General features: G+C 28.4%; 2 protein-coding genes across 2 annotated transcripts in view; one reads left to right on the forward strand and one right to left on the reverse strand.

The window, feature by feature from the left end:
* Positions 1-1,537: 1,537 nt before the first annotated feature.
* LOC132929154 (uncharacterized) lies at positions 1,538-7,740 on the forward strand. Its single transcript, XM_060994286.1, has 3 exons — positions 1,538-1,782; positions 1,846-2,303; positions 6,661-7,740. The coding sequence occupies exons 2-3, from the start codon at positions 1,846-1,848 to the stop codon at positions 6,692-6,694; spliced, it is 492 nt and encodes a 163-aa protein (XP_060850269.1). The 5' UTR covers positions 1,538-1,782; the 3' UTR covers positions 6,695-7,740.
* A 130-nt stretch (positions 7,741-7,870) lies between these two features.
* LOC132929153 (allatostatin-A receptor-like) overlaps positions 7,871-22,434 on the reverse strand; it is a 169,701-nt gene continuing 155,137 nt past the window's right edge. Inside the window, exon 5 of the mRNA XM_060994284.1 lies at positions 7,871-8,082. The gene's annotated coding sequence lies outside the window, so the exon portion shown is untranslated. The remainder of the gene's footprint in view (positions 8,083-22,434) is intronic.

Consider the following 22,434-nt stretch of genomic DNA (forward strand, 5'->3'; position numbering starts at 1 on the left):
ATAAAAGTATCTGTTTGTTTGTACCTTTTAGTAATGTTTATAAGTATAAAAATTAAAATAACTATTGTAATTAGTAGGTACTTATGAACAAACTCAACAAACACTTAATTTTGCTCTCCCAATGGTCAGACAACGGTGATTATATTTTATTTATAGGTATTTATTTTTGTCACAGATTTTTTTTATTTTTATGGTTTTTATGCATTATTGCTTTGATTACCAACTTCAAACTTTGATTATATATATTTGAATATTAGCATCGCATATAAATAAATATTTCTATCCTGGCTTAAGATTTTAATTTTTTTTTTAAATAGATTAAAATGTAAAGATTTTCTATCACAAACTCGAAGAAAACGATATGAAAATCCATCAAAAAAAGGCGTTAAGTAAAAAATATTATTGTTAAATGGTTTACAACTTTTTTCGAAAAAAAATTTAGGATTTAGCCGATTAGAAGCTACCTATCTATTGAAGAATATGAGTTCAGACTTCAGATCCATCCCAGTCTATTTAGTTAAATTAAACTAAGATGGATAATATGAATAAATATCATCATAAATCGTTAGTATAAGTTTGTAGTTTTAAATAGTGATAATCCACAAACATACTATATTATTACCTATATGTTTTGTTCGTAGTTAGGTACTATTAGAGCCAGTTAATAATTTATCTTTCTGTAAATTATATTTAATTTAAATGGAAATTAAATATTATGCAAGAGGAGGGTTCTGCTACCTTAGCAATACGCCAGTACTTGTAACACCTCTCATTTATTATATACAGTATTCACCACTGTACCACATTGGTTGTATACCTAGTTTATAATTTATAAATCTAATAAATTAAAGATGATTCATACTATTAATTAATACGCTATCAGGTTTTTTTGTTTTATTAAAATATATTTACGATCTGTTAATGACTGTTATACATAAATAAACAATAAGTAATATAGATGGCTATGTATTTAGAATATATACATGAAATATATGAGATTCCAATGATTGAGAGACCATTCAGCATCATAATTTCAGAATTTAAAGTATAGAATTTTATTTTAAAAGGTCTCAAACCCTGTTTCTTATTGACGAGGAACATTTTGAGGCAATGCAAGAGAAATATTCTGTCGTAGGAGAATAATACTTATCTAAGATTGTAAAAATAAGTATAGAAAATGATAATAATACTTTTTTCAAATTAAATAGCTACTATTTTATAGTATAGGTAACCAAGATGGCTTAGCAATAATTATAACGTATAAGATAGTATATGTATAAACAAAAAATAACAGTTTTTAATGTTTCAAATGTTTCAATAAATCAAAACATAATATTATAAATTATAATATTTTAATAAGTAAGTAGGCACAAGGCAGTAGGCCAGTAGATAACTAGATAACATAATATTTGTTATCTGTGGTCGTTTACGCCGAGTGAGTCGAGTGACCGCGTTTTATCTGCAACGCGAATCAGTGCCATACTCTCATAATACACGGCAGATGGCGCGTATTTATTTTATCACAGTCAACAAAAGCTTATCGTGTCGGTGTTCATTGTGTTGTTATTTGTTACATTTCGTTTGTCCGTTCACCATGACTCGTAATCTTATTGATAATATTATTATTATCATAACTGTTGTTTATTATTATTCTAAATTCTTTTAAATGTTGCTTAATATATATGCGCTTCTGTAGTTCAGGCCGTTCAGTGTATTATAATCGTAGTGCATCAATATCACATATTTACATGTAGCGGACCGTAGTGGACTCCCATCGCCGAGGTGAGTGTGTTTATTTCCTCCGTAATTACGTCGTCGATGTCTGATGTTCGTCCTGTTTTTCAGATGAATGTCAAGAAGAAGATCTTGCCAGTGATATGCTTGATGTCCGCGTACGTGCACTGGATCAAGCCACGTCTGCTGTCGGCTTCCGCGTCTAAAGGTGGCAAGTCGCTGTTGTTGAACCTTTGTGGCCGTTCCAGGTTTCTCATACCCTTGATAGTGTTTACTGCGTTTTGGTTGTTTGACGCTCAAATGCAGATTGAAGCTTCCGTCAGTCTGACGCTAAGGCGTAATGTTCAAATAACTATCGGTACACCTGAACAGGAACCCGAAGTGGATGACGATGAAGACGATGATGAGGATGACGAAGATGATGATGGCGTCGATGATTTGTACACCATTGATTCATATTCAGACAATTCTTCTTCTTCTGATGTCAGCATGATTGGATTGGAAGACATGCACATAGCATTACAGGAGTATGTCAATAGTGATGGGACTCGTGGAAGGTTTGCTATTAGGTGAGCATTTACAATTTTTTAGTATAGGTACATTAGGTTCAAACATTTTAAATACCATAAATATTTATTATTAAACAAATTTAAAGAAAATTTTTAGTTAAATTTTCAGTATCCAGATAAATTATTTGGATTAACTATTTAAAGTATAGGTAAAAATTATCTTCAATTGGTTGTATATATAACTTATAATTAGCAACTAAATATCTATTAAAAAAAAAAAAAAAAATATTGGAAAAACATGCAAAGCTTTAAATTATTGAAACTATATTGGCAATTATTGTAAAATTGTTTTTATTTACATTATTTAAATAGTTTTGGATATCAAATGAGAATCTTAAAGAGCAGTTTTGTTATAATTTGCATGTATTGTTAGGTTAAATAGGTATAAGACTGATATTTTTTTTAAGAAAATGATATAATTTTATATATATATTTTAGTTTCCAATTAGTAGATATAAAAATAAGTTTTGTAAAGGTGCTGTTTTCGAGTAAATGATCGGTTTTGGTTTTTGTGAATTCATGATCTTAATAAACAAACTAATAAACAAATTAAAATATTAAATAAAGAACATTTATTCATTAGATACTGAAAATTAATTATCTTTATAATAAAGTATTTAATTGATTTAAACTTTTGTATTAAGATTTAAGAAGCAACAATAAATGACAATATATTATTCAGGTCAGGATTGAAAGCTTATGAGATATGAGTAAACAATTATACAGCTACTTTAGTTTGAAATAAAGATACTAAAGTTGTTATTTATATTTTATACTAGGTACCAGTTTATACATAAGTAAATGTAATGAAAAAAAATAGGTAAACTATTTTTTAAACTTAATTAACCAGAATTAATTATTTTTGAATTAGGTACTTAACACTTTAAACAAATAGGTATAAGGTAATGCAAAAGAGACATATTTGCGTATTACTGTAATATTTTGTAGATTTTGTAGTGATAGTATATATTTGTTGTGTTGAGTTTATTGAAATGTATTAACCTATTTATTAAATTATTGTAATAATAATAATGAAAGGAAGTTTTAAGCAAACAATTTAATTCTTCATCTTATTGGTACCACATAAGGTTATAAAATCTAAATATTACATGTATATACGTATTATATAAATATTCAATTCATATTTTTATAATATAAGTGATTGTTAATGAAGTAGGTATTTAAAATAATATAATATGATATTATGATACTACATGTAGTATGTAGTTAAAAGAACTAAAAGAAGGCTTTATTCCTAATAAAAAATATTATAAAAATTATTATTCATATTTGTACACATTCGAGTACATTCTAATACATTATAAGTAAGTTTATTAGATGTTATAATTAATTATTTTGATAAATTTAAAACATTACATCAACCAAGTCAAAGTGGTGGATAGGTTGAATGTATTTTGTGACATCTGTGTACACGATACACACTACACAGCATTTGTATTGGAAATTTGGAAAGTTGGAAAAAGTTAGGTTTAGCTATTTTTAAGTTATTTTGATTTTTCTGTTCTTCAACAAAAGTTTATTTTTTCTGCCTTTTGTTTTTAGAAAGTAAATTTTCCTGATTTTGGTTGATGTGTTCCACTGTAGACTATTTTTTTCAGCATAACCTTGAACTGGTAGATTGTTTCATTTTTTTTAGTACAACACTGTATAGCTATCCGCATAATTTGGACAAATGGTTAAATGAAGATTCGGAATCAGGTAGCGTTTTTATCGCTAGAGCGTGTGCTTGGCGTACAAAGCTGGCATTTCATCTGCCGAAAAAAATGTTATGCATAATATTTGTATAAATCGTATATCGACTGCAGCCAATCAAATCTGAAATGTCTTTCCACGTATTTTGAATAAAACTTGTATTAGTAGAAACCGCGTAGCATTGCGATACAAAAGTGTTATCCCACAAAATACCAAAAAGTTTTATTTTATTGTTATTGATATTTTCTGAACGATAACCATCTGAATAATCATCATCATTCATCAGTATTGTTAACTTAATCGTGTATTTGTTTTATTTGTTTTATAGTTAGCTTTGCACATTATATGAAATGGTTTATGTTTAATGTGTATGCATGTAATATACTTAAAATCAAATGCTTATATTTTAAATTGTCATGCAAAATGGGTTGTAAAAATTATTAATTATTATCTACTCAACAAATTACTTGACTGACGTGGATTATACGTAACGAATTTAAATCCTATAATTTGAATAGGTATTAAATAGTTTTGTGGTATCTTACAACTGAAAGTATGCATTTATATGATCTCGTTCTTTGAAAATAGAATAAACGACTAGTTACCATATTATCATTTAAAAAGTTAACGGTTTATCGTCAGAGTAATTATGAACATAATAATATATAATATATAATAATAATATTATGTTTACACACAATGATTTTTATACTTATTTTTTTTAAATTTTAAATATTTTTGTCTAGTAAGAAGAAGAATATTAATTAATTTCACTCTGACTTAATTTGTTTCACTCATTGAGGGCTGTAACTTGTAAAAATATCTAGAGTAATACTGCAGGTTAAGCTTAAAATAAAATAAGTACCTAATAATTATATTTTAAATATTCAAATAATTGTCTAAAAATAAACACTTCTTAGACCAATTTGATATTTGTTTTTGTTTTAGTTATATTTATTATTGTTTATTTAAAGTATAAATTCAGATTTATCAATATAATATGCATTATTATTTTATTGTAGTCATACTTATACTTTGAAATTGTACAGATTAAATAACTGTGAGACGTTAAGAAATAATAAAAGCTATAATTCATGAGTAAATTAAATATGATATCCTTTAAACTAACTTGGGTTGTTCAAAAGAAAATTAAACTGTGAGGACCTTGTGAGTTATTTTATTTGACCCGTGTTTGAAAAATTAATATAGACGAAGTGAGGAGTAGAATCCTAAATATACAGTTTATTATTTAATAACCGACAATATTCTCAAAATCTATTTATGGATGTAAATTCAGAAATAATTTGTTTATCTTTATAAATATTTGGTTTAATAATATGTCCATTGTAAGGTTTAATGACTATAAGTAACTGACCCATAGATGTTATGATAAAATTACTAGTCATTGTGCAAAGCTATCATACGTTCAAGGTTGTTATTAAGATGCCCAAGGCTTGAGACAAAATATTATTGATATGCCTTTAATCTTTATATACTAATTCACAACCTAACGTTAAAATCACATTTTTATTCACTTTGTAAGAAATATGCATATCGAATATGTTGTTATATGTTACGCACAATGCATAGTTCAACACCTATATTAAAAAATACCTTTACACATTTCAAATATTGTGTTTAGTAATTTAATATTTGGTATAGTTTTAATAACTACCACATTATCATGATTTCGGTAAAAAAAAATATATAATATATTTTATGACACACAGTCAAAAAGTATTTTTGAGCTAATGTAGTCCATAACTAATTTTATTTTCAAAAAACTAAACTTTAACCTTTTGGAATTCAGCTTGAGGTATTGACATTACAAGCATAATTCTAAGCTATAGTATTAACTCAATGAACCGATATTTTTGTGATAAAATATGTTTATAAAAGCTATCACGGTTTACAAATTCAAGTATGGCTTTACAGTGAGATGCCAACTATGATCAACAATTATAATTCATGATAATTGATCAAGAGGACGCCCTCGTGTGTTGTCCCCGTCTTACATACATACAACAGCAAATTTTCGTTCAGCAGCATTTATTTTATATAGTTAGCTTTAATATTGGAGTAAATTTACTTAGTATCAAACTTAAAGACAAAAATATTATCTAGGGCCTAGGCTATCACTTAGACTTTTATTAGTATTATAATTTTAAAGTGAGTTATGAGTATTTTAAAGTTTTAATATTTTACACCGTTATAATTAATTTTTAAATGCTAATATCAATCAAAGCCTATGCGATGGTCTAGATAATATTTTTACCTTCAAGTTTGATAATTGATAAATTTCCTCTAATACTAAAGCTAACTAGGTACATAAAATGAATTCGTTTGAACTCCAATTTTCTTCTTAACGATTAGATAACGCTGAAAATTATTAACGCTAGGGTGATAAATGTATATAACCTTTGTGTATTTTTTATTATTTTTCCTATAATTTAAAGATTTAAAAAAAAAGATTTACGTAAATGTAATTTACCAGTTATTGTTTTGAGCGCGAGGCCCTGGGCGTGCCATGCTTACTTAATATGTATATAAACGTCGTAGAATTCACTTGCATAATACGAAAAAGAAACAAATATTTTATTTTATGGAAGTTTTGTTAGAAATAATGTTTGTGTTACTGTTACAGACATTCCGTTCATCACGATCATCACGAGCAATAGAAACAACACTAAGCGAGTTGAAAGAAAAAATGGTTTTTTGCCATCCGAAAGAATGGAGAAGGTGTATTTTAAAAAGCCATAAATTAACTACCCTAAATGTAATATATTTTGTTTATGTTTAATAAGGTACTAAAATACCGTAATTTTAGAGTTTAAATAAATTGCGTATACACGCGTGTACATGGTTGTGTGTATATTCACATGTTTGACTGTTATTGACGCGCTTCATATTATTCAATGTTTATATTACATACTTACGTTCTATATGTTAAATATATAGTAACCAATTTGAACCACGTATTATACCGGTGGTCTCGTTTACGATGCTTAAGAATTATCTGATTTTTGCTAAAAAAAAATAATAATAACGATTCACGAATACGACGTGGTGAGAAAATACTTGGATTCCATCTTTTTTTTTGTTTGCGCCGTAAATTGCTCATATATCTCCGAGTTTAGTCCCCGAATCGTGTGACAGACCATAAGGATATATTCTTATTTTTTTTTTTTTCATTCGCAACTTCGGTAAATGTAATGTAGGAATAATAGACATACACACTTATTATAATGTTATATATGTTAATATGTTAGTTAGTATTTATTATAGAATAGGTACGTACATTTGATAATATCCTTAATGAGTATGATAATTTCACAATAAATAACAAATTACAAATTGTTAGATTTTGAGCACTTACATTATAAAGAGTATTCATTTTCTATCGGTATAATAGGTGGTTCAAGACATAATTTTAATTATGAATGTGGGTGAACAATGAACATACATCAACAACAATGAGAAGACTGATGTAAAAACTATTTTTGGCAGTATTTAAGATTTCTGAACATTAATTTTTATCCAATGTATGAAATTGCAATTAATTATATTTTAATTTTGTATAGCATTAAAAATATTACACATTACATAAATTTATATAATATGTATAATGTGTGTGTGTTTATATTATATATAGTAAGTACTTATATTATACGATATTAATTTATAGTATAAGGTTAATATATTTAAAATTTTTTATTGTATACAATCGAGTTTTTATTTATATCAACAAAACAAATACCTGAAAATGATCTTTATAACGGGATTAATACGTAAATCATACGTTTAAGTATAGATTCTAAGGTGTTGGCGTTTTAAAAAATAACATAGTACATAGATACGATTTAACACGAAAGCAACAAAGTAGTAATATAATTTGATTTACGATAGGTAACTTAAAATAATCTTATTCATTTTAACATATTTATTTAACATCTATAACATTATAGTATTGTATTTTGACTACATTTATGTATAGTAACATGCAATATTTGTTTTCATTCTGTATTGAGCTCCGTGTTTTTTATACGTTCTCGTGTATCACTCGAATCTGAAACAATAATTTAACACATCTTAGTAATTTATCAAAATAGAGTATTAGTTAGCTATTTGTTATGTAGTATTGCGAAAATTTGATTGTGAGTAGATATATATTATTTATTAATTTACTTTAAATTCTGGCGATACCGTTTTTTATATCGCGTTAAATTAAGGCTAGCTAAAGTGTTATATTTTTATCTATTAAAATAAAAACCAAATAAACGTTTGTATTATATTTGTATAGTTCTATATTGTAAACGATCGTATTAACACGGGCATGTTCATTTTTTTTTTTTTTTTTTTATAAATGCCAATTTAAAATAAAAAAAGGGACAAAATTCCAAAATGATCATTTCATTATTTTTAACAACGGTTTTCAACAGCTATAATATTTCCAAGCACATCTCGCGTACGTTACAAACAATAAAAACAACCAACAGAAATAAAAATAAGCTTTGCTGTGTGGTGCGTAATCATGATATACGTGTGCTTTGGTCATTAAAAAAAAAAAAAAATAGTATCGTTAAAAATTTGCAGTAGGTAGTGAACATTCTCACTGTATACACTGTACTTTGATTATAAATGGGTAATTTTATACCGCAAGTTTGTGTGTGACGAGCATTTTGCCATTAAAATGTTTATATTTCGTTCCAATTTCTTGTGTCTGTATAGCTATTTTATATTGGCCCATTAAAAAGAATTTAAAAATAAAAACAAAAACAAATCGAGTGGAATGATCCAATTACGCCTCGTGATTGTAATAACATACATTAAGATTTGTAAGTTACAACATAATCTGTCGGTTGTGTTGAACACCAGATTTTTAATATGTATGTCACTTGTCGATGCGCTATAATTTACCTATTTATTACCGCGTGTGAATGTCTGTTTGTGTGTAATGTGACAACTTAAATACTAAAACAATATAAGATAAAAAAATTATCTCGCTTCGATTGAAAATATGTTCTTATAATTTTCATTTTAAAATATGTAAAATTATTTAGTTTTTAGTTTTATGAATACCTATTCGAAATCACAAAAATTAAATATTTCATTTTGTTGTTAAATATTAAATTTTAATCTTTCCGCTTGTCAATTCAAAATAATGGATTCACATAAGTTGTTCTAACGGCTGCAGTTTAAAAACGAAAAGATATGCGCATAGTTTTATCAGATAAGTTTTTGAAGTTCAAATTGTCCTTGTCCGTTTCTTTTGTTTAGAATAGTTTTTCGTATCAATGATCTATTGGCGATGTTGTATAGCTAATAATAGCGACAGCTAAAAACATAAATAAGGTCCAAAGTATTTCCGCGCAACCGATAAACATATAGGTATACTTTTTTCGTTAGTTTTTTTTTTGATTGAGAGACTTAAGGGTGATATATTTTTTTACGAAAAACATTAAAAGTCTGCAAGGATTTTTATTTACATTTGTTACACATCCCGTGTACTTAATTCGTGTCTATAAAATACGAACATGGTCATAAATTAATTGAAAATCAATGAAAATTTCATACCCGCGATATAACTTGAGATGAAAATCAGGATAAACTGGTGCGAGTTCGTCACATTTTAACGGAATCACAAAATAAAATATTATTGTTGTTTGACGATGACTATGCCTATCGTTTTACGAGTGGATTACTTACAAATGAAACACGAAACTACATTTTGACAGCTCGATTTGCTGTTCGACTTTTACAAAGGTCTTGTCGATTTTCTTTAAATCACGGAACTAGTGGAGTTTTTCACGGATATCGGGATATACCTATAATAACTAAGTAGTTTTCAAAGTCTAAGGCGCGCACACACGAAAGCGAACTATTATGTAAGGCTTTCCGTTTAGAAAACATTATTATGGAGTCGGATGTACTGTGTACACCGCTCGCCACTCACGTATAAAATGGCGACAGCTCTCGAAAGTAAAGAACACTGCACAGCTGCCTGTCTAGACCTTTCGATCGCGTATGGCACCAAGGTCCATTTATTAAAACAAAATCGATTCTGCCTCTATCGTATATTATTTAATAGCTAAATCCTACCTGACCGAGCGAACTTTTGTAGTTCACGTTAAATCAGACATTTTCAACGCAGATCCAATACAAGCTTGCTGCTTGCAGGTGTTCCTCGAGTGTCGAGGATCAATCACGGCGCCTTTTTTCTATTTATTATATTATAAACTCCCCCGAGCAACTGACTTTTAACAACACTCTCATCGAGAAACGGACATTGTACTAATGCAACCTTAATCCAATACGACTATATACGAATAATACCCATTTTTATAAAAAAACCTAAATATATCGTCTAGGAATAACGTCTTGCCCGGCCCACTAATTATACACATCACATACACGAAAAGAGAATTTCACTATCAACAGAAAACCGTGCAAACCTATACCGATATTGTGATAGTTTTTATTTCAAAAACACACGTCGTGTATAGTACAATTTACGTTATAGCTTTAAAAATAAATTATGAAAAATGTCGCGAAACCTTGATAAATGCCGTAAAAAAACATAAAAATAAAAAATAAAAATATCATTATAATAACCATGATCCACTAAAACACATTTTTTTACTTACAGAGCTCATGTTGTAGAATATCAGAAAAAAAAAAACGACATCGTACTAAAAATACCCAGTCCTATACATAATCAACAGTCGACCGGCGAGAAACGTTTCACCGACCGCCGTACAACTGTTGCAGTGTCGTTTGTATTCAAGCGGCGGCATACCAGTGGATCACCTGCGCCCGGTGGCAAGATTTATAGAGGTGGCGGTTGAATCACGTGATAATGGTGATCTTATATTAAATTGAATACGTTGAAATATTGTTTTAGCAGCAATGTAGGTGACGGTTGTGGGGCGAGGACGAGTAGTGTGGCGGGTGGGCGCCGCCAAAAAGCTATATAAACACGCCAATGGGGATAAACTATAAATGTTAATTTTGTGTGTTATTATTGTGCCGTGCGACGTTACACTGCTACCTTATACGAGACGACATCTGAAGCCATTATTTTGGTCGGGTTATTTAATTATTAAAATACGTCATCTCTGTTGAATACTAAACGAGAGAAAAATATTTACGAAATATTTTATTTTGAATTAATTTACTGCTATAGCAACGCGCGCTAGTAAGATTTAGTACTTGTTGTTTCGCATTTCGTAACTCGTTACACTACTATTTTAATCATTAAAATCAGAACGATAACTATAAATAAGTGAAAAGGTCGTTAATTGTTCTTTTTTTTTTATCTATATATCAAACTACAAATGTAATTAAAACGGAGCTCAGCTTTAACTTCACGAAATAGACCTATATATGTATGACGTATATTGGTGCTGACGTTAACAACGGTTCGCTACCGCCCAGCCGTCATCCTTTTGTCTATCTTTACGCGATGATTACATAACAATAATGTACAACAATACGAAACGATCAGCGGTTTATCATTGTTCACTGCAGGGCAGTATCGTCATCCGGAAGCGTCGCCGACCAGCCGTAGTCATTTTCTTCCAAAATCCTAGACCATTTTTTTATGGACGATTAAAATAAGAAATCGTCACCACCTTATTTGTGTACGAGAACATAACATTTTTACATTTTTGTCGAAAATAATTTTTTTCTATGACTTACGTATTATGAAATAAATTACAATTATAAAAACCCATTGTAATAAAAATATAAAATTTAAATGTTTATAATGATGTTTTGACGGACACACGGGGTTATCGTTATTTGTTCGATGTACTATCACGAATTCGGTTAAATATTATATTAAATTTTTTGCGAAATAGGTATACGTGGCAATATATTATATTTATAGGTATACACATTAATTGTCTTCAACGGATATTTATAAAAATATCGAATGCAATAACAAGCGATATTCATGTTCGGTTCAATAACGTTGTATGTTTTCCAAAAGTAAACTTAACCAACTTGGATAAAATTCAAATTTTGTTGACAAACAATTGAAGTGGATTTCTGTTGTTCTTTTCAAACGATTTGCTTTATTCCTTTGTTCGCCGTGACGTGTTTTTCTTTAAACATTAGCTTTACGTACAAATAATGTTGCAATAATATATTATATAACGTTTATTTTGTTACATCGATAGCGTTATTGAATACAATATTGCACTGCAAATGAATTTAACTACAACGAATAATAATAGTTTTTATAATCTGTTGTTTGTTCCGAAAGAAATGTGTAGATTACGTTCATAACGTATAATATTCGACATGGTCCAATCGGATACGTTTGTAGTTTACAGGTCATGCAAAATATTTTCATTGTGCTTTAATAAAACTAACTAAAATACGACAACGGCGTTTCAATAAAATACAAATAACAAATATAAAGTTTCGTAGAAACAACGTTTTTAAAAATCAAAAAATAAATCGCAAATTTATGTGTTGCTATAATATAATATAGTATAATATGTGTTTCAAACAATGCACCGTTAGATGCATCTCCTACTCGTATATACATAATGTATTGTCGTTGTATAGTAAAGACGTTATTTCTATTATTACGGCTGTATACTTTGTTCTAATGTAATTTAGAAATAGCTAGAGGTGCCTTCAAAATACTTAGGAAACTTTAAATGGCATTTAAATTAAAATTTAATTATTTCGTTGGTAAAATATGTCATAGCGCCAAACCATAAATATCGTATAAATATTAAATATTGTACAAGGCGATACGAGCGAGTGCGTCACAAAGACCAAAATAATGGGTTTTCGGACTTTTCACCTCGTGCCGTCTTCCTCGTTGAGTGGTTTCCACAACACTGGACAATAATTTTATCCCCCGACTATAGGACGTATCTACACCTCTCGTACAAGATTAAATGTTTGATTTGTTTTAATTTATCTTGTGACCTATACGTCACGGTAATTCATGTACAAAGTCAACGGATATTTTTGATTTAATTTGATCGAGAGAATGACTAGCCGATATTTAGATTCATGACCTTTTTTCGTTTACCCACGCACACGTGATCTGTCCGCCGAGGCCTATTTAACTTTAATCGACATCACTAAAAATTGACAGTTAAAGAACTGTTGCTGTCAATGTTAATTTAAATAAATATAAGGAGGGCGATATTAATATTCATAGGGTTTAAAAGGCAATAATGAAGGGGTGGGTAAACGTTCTGAATAAAATTATGTGGACCTATAAATGTATTCTGTGCGCACACACGCAGAGAAAAAATGGTATAATGAACTTATGAAGTTTTTTTTCTCCGTGAAGTGCACAAATGCAGTACGATTGCATACGAAATTGTAGGAACTCGTGATGTGTATATCTATATAAGTATGATATAATCGACGAGGTCTGTTTAACTGTAATAAAAAACTGTCAATGTGCATATATAAACACTGCCCGACTGTCCGAGTGAGTGACTCTGCAATCCAGTTATCTGATGCAAAATTCAATTATATATTTGTATTCGTTCACCGGCACACACACGTGACAACTGTCAATGTTTATACAGATAAATACGAGGAGAGGGATATGAATGTCCATAGGTGTTAAAAGGAAATATTGGCGATCGGGTTTGTTGAACGTTCAAAATTAAAACTATATGTGTAGTGTGTACCGATAATATTTATACGTATCACATCGCGCACACCGCGGAGATCTCATCAAATCAAAACTGTTCGTTTCACTAACAAAATAAATATGAAACAACCTAATACAATGTTGTATAGGTACATCAGTAATACAGCCGAGTCGCGATAACTCGAAGCTGAATGAAGATAACATTTCGCTTCGAGATATGTATTATTCGAGATATCTAACTCGAAGTTTTATTAATTTATGTATAATTTATATTTCTAGGGGAATAAAAAAAAATTCGAGTTGTCAAGTTTTTGGAGTTATCGCGACTCGACTGCACTATGTATTGTAGAAAATTGGAACCTATAATATAAATATATACATATTACATATACGTATATATACGACTATATGTATGCGTCGCGAGATACGAGTCATGATATTATGCACACTGCAACGAACTTATTTATTTTCCGCGATGGAACTTTTGCACCCGCCTATCACTATCGTAGTATCGCCGACCACGAAACAACACGTTTGGATATAATATAATATATGCACTTCAGTTGGGCGAATATACGTATGACAATATATAATATAACACTGTATATGCACGCGCGTACACTACTTTTTTTTCATGCAGTCTATATAGTTTAAAGATTTATATATGCGGTCGTTTCGTTTCGTTTATATGATATATTATGTACACAGTCCGCCAACTCCGAGAGTCGTGTATATATAGCTATTACGAACGGTCACATCGAGGCACACACACCTCCTATACCTATAACATTATCGGAGAAGTTGACGCGTACCCACAGCGGTGTACGTAATATATAATAGTTATACGCGAGTGTGGCGTAGTTCTATAATAATATACATACGATGCACGACAAAAACACGATTTTCCATTCGTACGAGTGTGCCGCCGAGACGGTGTACGTGTAATATATAATATTATATCCTATCATCTGCAACGTGTCGCGTTTTTTCGTAGCCAGCGATTTCCTGCAACAGACTGTCGAGGTGCAAAAAGAAATGAATTGTTCGCCCCCCCCCGTGCTATGGCAATCCTCTTTCCACGCCCAATTGATTTCTAGTCGAAACTGAGGTACTCAGCGGAGGCTGATGGCGACACGCGGAGGGACGTGAGACGGTCGAGTTTCGACAAACGACCTCATATCAGACTATATAGAAAATAACTGTCGGGGGGGGGGGGCATACGGATAAAAATAATATGATATATCGTATAAAGGGGCACCTAGGGGGTTACTCCTAGTAAATCTACTGTGTCATCGGTATAGGCTAGAATAAATGAGGGTTATTTTTTTAAAATTTAGTTTAAAAAAATCCGATTAAATAATACATATACATTACTATATTTTACTTTGATCATCCGTCATTGTGCTAAGGGGTCGAGAATTAAGCTTCGTATTTTCAAACGTATTGTGTGATATGCATTTGGGAAATTTCGGTATAGAATTAATATCGGTATACGATATACTCGGTCATTCGGGGAGGGATGTTAAATCGTACATAATATGTATACTACTACGACGGCTTGAAAATAATAGAAAACAAAATATAATACCTTTTCGCCGCATGGTAGTTGATTATGGTGTGTTTGGGTATGAGGCTTATGTCCCGGGTATTCAACAAGGGCCAAGGATGTGATATATCTGTCTCTCATCAATTGCTAACCTCACGTCCGTCGTTGTTTTGCATACCGACAATTCTCAATAAATTAGAATAAATAACCGTTTGGCCGACATCGAAAATAAGTGCGATTTTGTGTCTTATTAATTTCAGTTGAAAGTTGAATCGTATTCAATACGATTTTGCTCTACGTAATGTTTTTTATATTCTAATTTAATTCTAGTGATCGATATTTTTCATATTCGGTTAAAATATGTTTACATTTTATTTTCAAACATAATTATTGAAATCCAGTGGAACTGTCAAATGCAATGCGTCATATGAATCGTGAATAATGTTTTTAGGCTATCGATATTATAACATTACAGTGTTTGAATAATTATCATAGTCGTCATTATATATGTGTCAAATATTTGTACAGTTTATTATGAATCATAATATATTGTATAATTAAATTATTTAGTTATTGTAGATACTACGAATCCATTTATACTGTTTTATGGAATTAATTACAGAAAGGTGTTAGTAAATATTTTATTATATAATTTGATATTATAATATGTATGGTGTAAACTATTATGAATATTATTACAATGATTAAGTATAATAATGATTATAATAAATGCAATATTTTTGGGAAAATTTATATCAATCTACTATTATACCAAAAAATAAAATAAATGGCTTTAATAGTTATATTAAAAAAAAAAACATATAACTTGGTGATATAGGTTGATAAATCGTTTTTGTTCTTAATCGTTTTTTACATATAATGATAAATCATTGAATTAAAGTTTTGTTTACTGATTTATGATCATCATTTTTTAATTATCACATTCCAATTTAAATGGTTTTGTATTTGTGTATTTGAATTCATACACTTCAGTTACAATTTTAATATCATTATGGTAATGTACTCATAACTCGCTTGATTTTAAAATTTAAGCTTCGCTGTTAAAAGTACCATGTATGCTGTATAGTTCGCCAAGTTTAAATATTAGTTATTGATAATGTTATTCTTAATTTTGTTTTAAAATATAATTAATACTGATATATATTTATAGGAAGTTTTTATATTAGAAATTTGGAACATTGATCAAAGTTAAGTTTATGGTTCTAGTGACCAGTGTTAAATATTGTTTTTAATAAAACCCGTTAGTAGACTAATGAAAAAACTTTGAATGACCAGATAAACTTTGTTGAGATCTTAACAAACAAGTTGGATAACGATTGGAAAATGGAATGAAGATAATGTGACAATGGTAACAAAAGAAACTTTAAATTGTAAGTTAATTTTTTTTATAAAATCTAATTTAATTAACAATATAGTTATTAAATATATTATTTTCATAGGATTTAAGTATTATTATTATTCAAAATCGATTGATCAAGAAATTGTTCTTCAATGATTAATTTACACTGGGAACATCGCATTTATATTATAATTATTTCAACGTCCAGCCAATTGGTTGCAGGTTGAAAATTAAACGTATGAATAAAAAATGTTTTCTTTTTATAAATAATATATACAATTTATCCGTTACAAAAAAAATCATAAACAATTTTGAACTTGTATTAGTACTATAATTTTAGTTGTATTCATCTTGACACGTCATAACTCTAGTTATAAAAAAAAGTTTTACCAATGAAAATGTTTTTTCTGCCAAACATTTTTGTTCATTCATTCGGCAAAAAACCCATAACTTTAGACTATTTTATTACAAAAAAATAATCTGTATTTTCGAAAATTCAATTCAGTTTAAATATAATTATTTAAACATGAAATTAGTACAAATATTTTTTATCATATAAAGACGCTTATGTTATGACTTAACGCATATTATTAAATTTTTCGTGAATGTCAATAATTATTTGCGTGAAGAATTAGGTATATTTGCATTACCAAACATTTGGCAATGAGGTTATCGGACATCAGTTTTTTTTATGTGTATCGACCTTTTAACTTGAACATTATAAAATTATACCATTATTGACATTATTTTTTAATTAAATAAACTTCGTTAGGTACAATTTATTCATTATTTATTTACGACGACGGGATAAGTAATGGCTATGAGAGGCTATGTTTTTTAAATAAAATGTTATCAATTGTATGTATTAAAATTGCATATACAATGCGCCGTCTTATAAAAATATATTTCGTATTATTTGTTATTTTATATTAACCTTGCGTACAGGGACAAATATTGTAATGTACAATGATGGAAATGATTATATTATACTTCAAATATTTCAAAAATACAGCGGAGAGCAATGTTTATAGTCTTTTCAGTTTCATATGTATTCTTCAATTCCTGTAATCTTATTAAAATTTACAAAGGCTTGTTTTTTGTGAAATACTATTTTTATACTTGTAGAAAAAGTCGAATTACAATTGTTATACATTTCCAACCTTCTTCTTCCACATTTGAATTTGGCTGTAATGTTATATTATGTTCTGGTTAGTAAATTTATAAATTTAAGGAATGGTTATAAAATAACTGTACATACACAATGAACACATGAGTAATAAATTGATGATGTTTTTTGTATTTATTGTGATTTTGTTACGCCCTAAACATGTAAACGCATAATTAACCATCTTGGGAAATAGATAAATTTTTATATAATTTACGAATTGGGTTAACTATTTACGTTATTTGATGAAAACAGTAAACTAAAATAAATTAACGTGTACATGTTTCATATGATATGCACATTTTTACAAAAAAAAAAGCTAGTTGGTATAATATGTCTTATTATTATTACTAATATTACTTCTTTTTATAAATTAAAAATAGGTATTTCTTATTTGGATGTATTAAAAAATTTTTAATGTTTCTTACTATGTACTGTATATTATTATAGGATATAGAAGAATCCTTATTTAATGAACAATATATGTACGGTTCATTATAGACTGTTTATAATTATCAGTCAAATAATTTATAATAAATATAATTTAACTTTTAATTGTACTTACATGATTAGATTAGGGAATTACATGTATAAGTATAGTTTGACGTTATAATTTACCCCATATAAAATTATAAATGTATTTCAGAATGTATGATGAAAGTGCAATGTTTATTATTTCGTGCATCATGAAATTATACTTAGTAGTGCGGAAAATATAGAACAAACATATTTATTGAATTCTTTATTATAATTTTGCATCGGTAAATTATTTATTTATTTATTATTAATTAACTCCCGTTAGGCCAATTTAAGGTAGATTTACAAAAGAAACATACATAATATAATTATTATAATGATATCAGTCACTTGCGTTTATTGATATTTATTTTCTTAAATTTGTTGGCAAAAAAACAATAATTACAAAATATATTTAAAAAAAAGAAAAACCATAAATAATTGAATCCATGGTGTTTTTGGATATACAGACTGTGTTGGATGTTAGTTAATAGACGGTAAATTAAAACCGTATGTTTAATTTGATAGTAGTTATTATATTTCTTTCTCTGGTTGGGGCCGGAACTATGAGTTGTCGAATAGCCGTTTTAGTGTGTTTTCACAATGATTATATAGTTTGGGTGGGGTGGATATGGGGTGGCAGTAGCGTTCTTTGAGAGTTTAACGATTATGAAACTCGAATACATGTCATAGTTATTCGTTCTTTCTTGATTAAATAACAAAAGTATCGTGTACGGAGGAGAAATAAGAACCTATATTATTATTTATTTTCGTGTACTTATATACAATTAGGTGATGGGTTAGCTATTTAGGTTGGTTAGCACTTGTATATAGGACTTTTTTTTTTAACCTAGTACCTACGTTAAAATTTAGATTATAGTCTTGTAGATTCCTTGTGCGATTGTTTCAATTAGTATAACCGCTCTCTACGTTTACTGTTTCAGTTATCACATTCGAGATCATACTGACCTTATTTCTAATTACTGTATGGAATAAATTATTATTATCTCTATGTGCATGTGTATTTGTAAAGAGTTTGATTGTTGATTAGAGTCTACAGAGCACTGTAGAAACTGAGCTTATTGCGTATAAGATAAATTTATAAAAAAAATAGATATATTGACAAATTTTAAATAGTCACATGAGAGAATATCCCGGTTGGGTAATTAATTGCATTTGAATTGTCGTTAAAACTAATTTTTCACATTATTAAATGTAAAATCGAAATCGACGAGTGATTTAGTGAAGTTGAATATAATTATCAATTAAATATATTATTTTGATAATAATTATTATATTATACATAAGTATTATCATAATATAGTCGTATTAGGATTTACTTATAATTAGTTAATAAATTGTCATCAGGTAACCATCACTATTCCTGCTATATAAATTTAAATTTCTAATTTATTACTAAAGAAATAATATTTAAAAACCTATTTTTATAAAGGATGGTGTACTATAAAGCCATCCACTTACGCATATTATTTCCCTGCTCATTTACATACAAAAAGCTCTTCACTATGCTCAATAAATCGTATTTGTCATCTAAGCAGCTATGATTATGCTCTGATATGTGTATGCATTTCTTTTGGGAGGGGACCAAACCGTTAATGGAATTCTCCTTGTTGGAAAATCGTAGAAAAATATTCGACATGAAAAAACAAGGTTGTAGGGGGTAAGCATAAAAGAAAAAAAGTAATAAAACTATTCTGAGTCGACGAGTTTTCTTCGGCATCTTGGTTATTCGTTTTGTCATTTGAAAATTATTCTTTTTTTTTTGTTAAAGTGTCATTCTGGATTTTTTATGGCTCCTATAAAAATGTAAATAAACGTGTTTTAAAACTAAATTGCCATGCAGGCTACTTTTATCCGTGGTCGTTTAAAATATTCACACTTAAATACTACGTGTTAAAATTGTTAGGTAGGTAACTAAAAAATTACCTTTCGAACACTAAAATAAATATATGCCGTATATTAATTGGTACTTTTATTTTATATAGGCATTCAATTTGGCGCCTAAACACGGGTACCTAAGTGAATTATAGCAGAAAAAAAGTATGTACAAATAGGTTGTTCTCTGAATAAATTATATAATATTATAGTTGTATTTTCTAATATTTCTCAATAAAATATATAAAAATATAACATAGTTGTTTGTAATATACAGTATACATTATGTAATATGTAATTACCAAATAAGTATGTATAAAAACATAAAACAAGGTATATTGTTTAGCTGCATCGTATATTTCGAGTTTACCTTGTTATTAGCTATAGTAATTAATGAATAAAGGGTGTTAATTTAAATTTAATAATAATATCACATATTATATTATCATAATTATTTGTTATTATAATATTACATCATTCACGTATTATTGTAATTAACTAATAGACTAATAAACTAATTAACTTATAGATAAGTTATAAGTCAATAGGTATTTATATTTAATATTAATGATGTGAATTGATTCATAGTGTAAAAAATTTGAAACGACAAAATAGATATTTTTAAATTTTCATTATATAAATAAAATGATAATCTAGCAATATTCGAATGTTTAATGTTTTTACGGTTAATATTTTTGTAATTGCTAAAAAACAGTTAAAATTATTTTCGAAAAAATCGTAATTAATATACTATGATTAGGATTCGAATGGATTGGTAATGCAAATTATTATGAGTTAAATATAAAAATGTACGTAAAGTGAACTAGTTATGATCTTAATTAGGTATATCATCCTCGTATATTTTAAGGTTTTGTATTCAACATTTAAATCAAATGTGTAATTTTAAATAATCTAACTATTTATTCTGAACTAGATTGTCAATTTAAATGGAAAGAACTTAGACGTGTTCGAAGAAACAATTTTTTTTTCATTATTACATAACTATGTCTGCGATTTTCGGTTACTAAATATTCAGTTTTTCTGAAATTATTCTATCATTGGACACACTAACATATTATTTTCTGTTTTGAATGGTGGGTATCACATAGTTATCGAACACATTTTAAATTAGGCAAGCCGATCGAAATAGTTGCTGCATAACTAAATCATATACCGATACGTTGTCCATACTCAATTATACCTTATATTTAAACACGTCAAGTACAAACGAAAATAAACACGAGTTATCCCATGCCGAGCACAATAACGCCAATAACGAATGTAACCATCGCACGTCCTGAATGACAATATGTATACGCTTAATGTCACGTTCAGAGTAGTACAACAGTAAAGCTGTTTACGTTTTGCACTGATTGTATCACATTACCCGAGTAAGCACCTACTTGAATGATGTTTGACACCTTTCGCGGCATTATATTATGCCATGTAATATGTATGACACAATAGTACTGTACTATTGATACACTTTAAATAATATAATATACTAGCTAGTGTAACAAGGTTCGTTTATACCGTGATGCGCTACATAAGTTTACAAGTCAAGATAAGAGTTATGTACAGTCACGTATAGCTGGAATTGTTTATACTTTGGGAGGGGGAAGCCAAGAATCTTTAACGTCGAAGACGAAATAAAATATTTATCAGTCTGGACAACATTTTCCATACCTAGAACTATAATTTCGTTTTATTCACACCGGCGCAGGTTGATTAGTGGTTTTAGTATTTTATATACGATGGAGTCTGATTATTGAATTAATATAACTAATTATAATTAAAAAAAAAAAAAATAAATAAATAACCAACGGTCAAGTGGCTTGTTGAACTTTGTATAATTGGAGAAGGCGTTATGTAATATGTCTGAATCTGAGACATCTATAATTATGATACTGTTTTTTCATTCAGACTTATAAACAAGGTTTGTAGTGTATTATGCGTTTTAGAAGGGTAAGATATTTATTAGGTTTTAACTAACTATAATATTGTACTATCAAGATAGATAGTACAGTATTATAGTTATACTTTATATCTATTAAGATAGATTAATTATTTTGTTTCATTTTTGATTTGAATTTTAATGAGTTTTTGCCAATAAGCAAACTGAAATATTTGCTAAGGTAAATTACCTACATTGTATTTTAATGAACATTATTAAATCTTCATATTTAGATCTATGATAAAATCAATCTTCAATAAAATAGCGAATTTATAGTTTACATTACACATTTTCTTAATATTTTTAACGTATTAGAATTATAAATATCGAATCCACTATTGTAATAAATA

The sequence above is a fragment of the Rhopalosiphum padi genome, chromosome 4, assembly GCF_020882245.1.
Source record: "Rhopalosiphum padi isolate XX-2018 chromosome 4, ASM2088224v1, whole genome shotgun sequence".
NCBI lineage: Eukaryota > Metazoa > Arthropoda > Insecta > Hemiptera > Aphididae > Rhopalosiphum > Rhopalosiphum padi.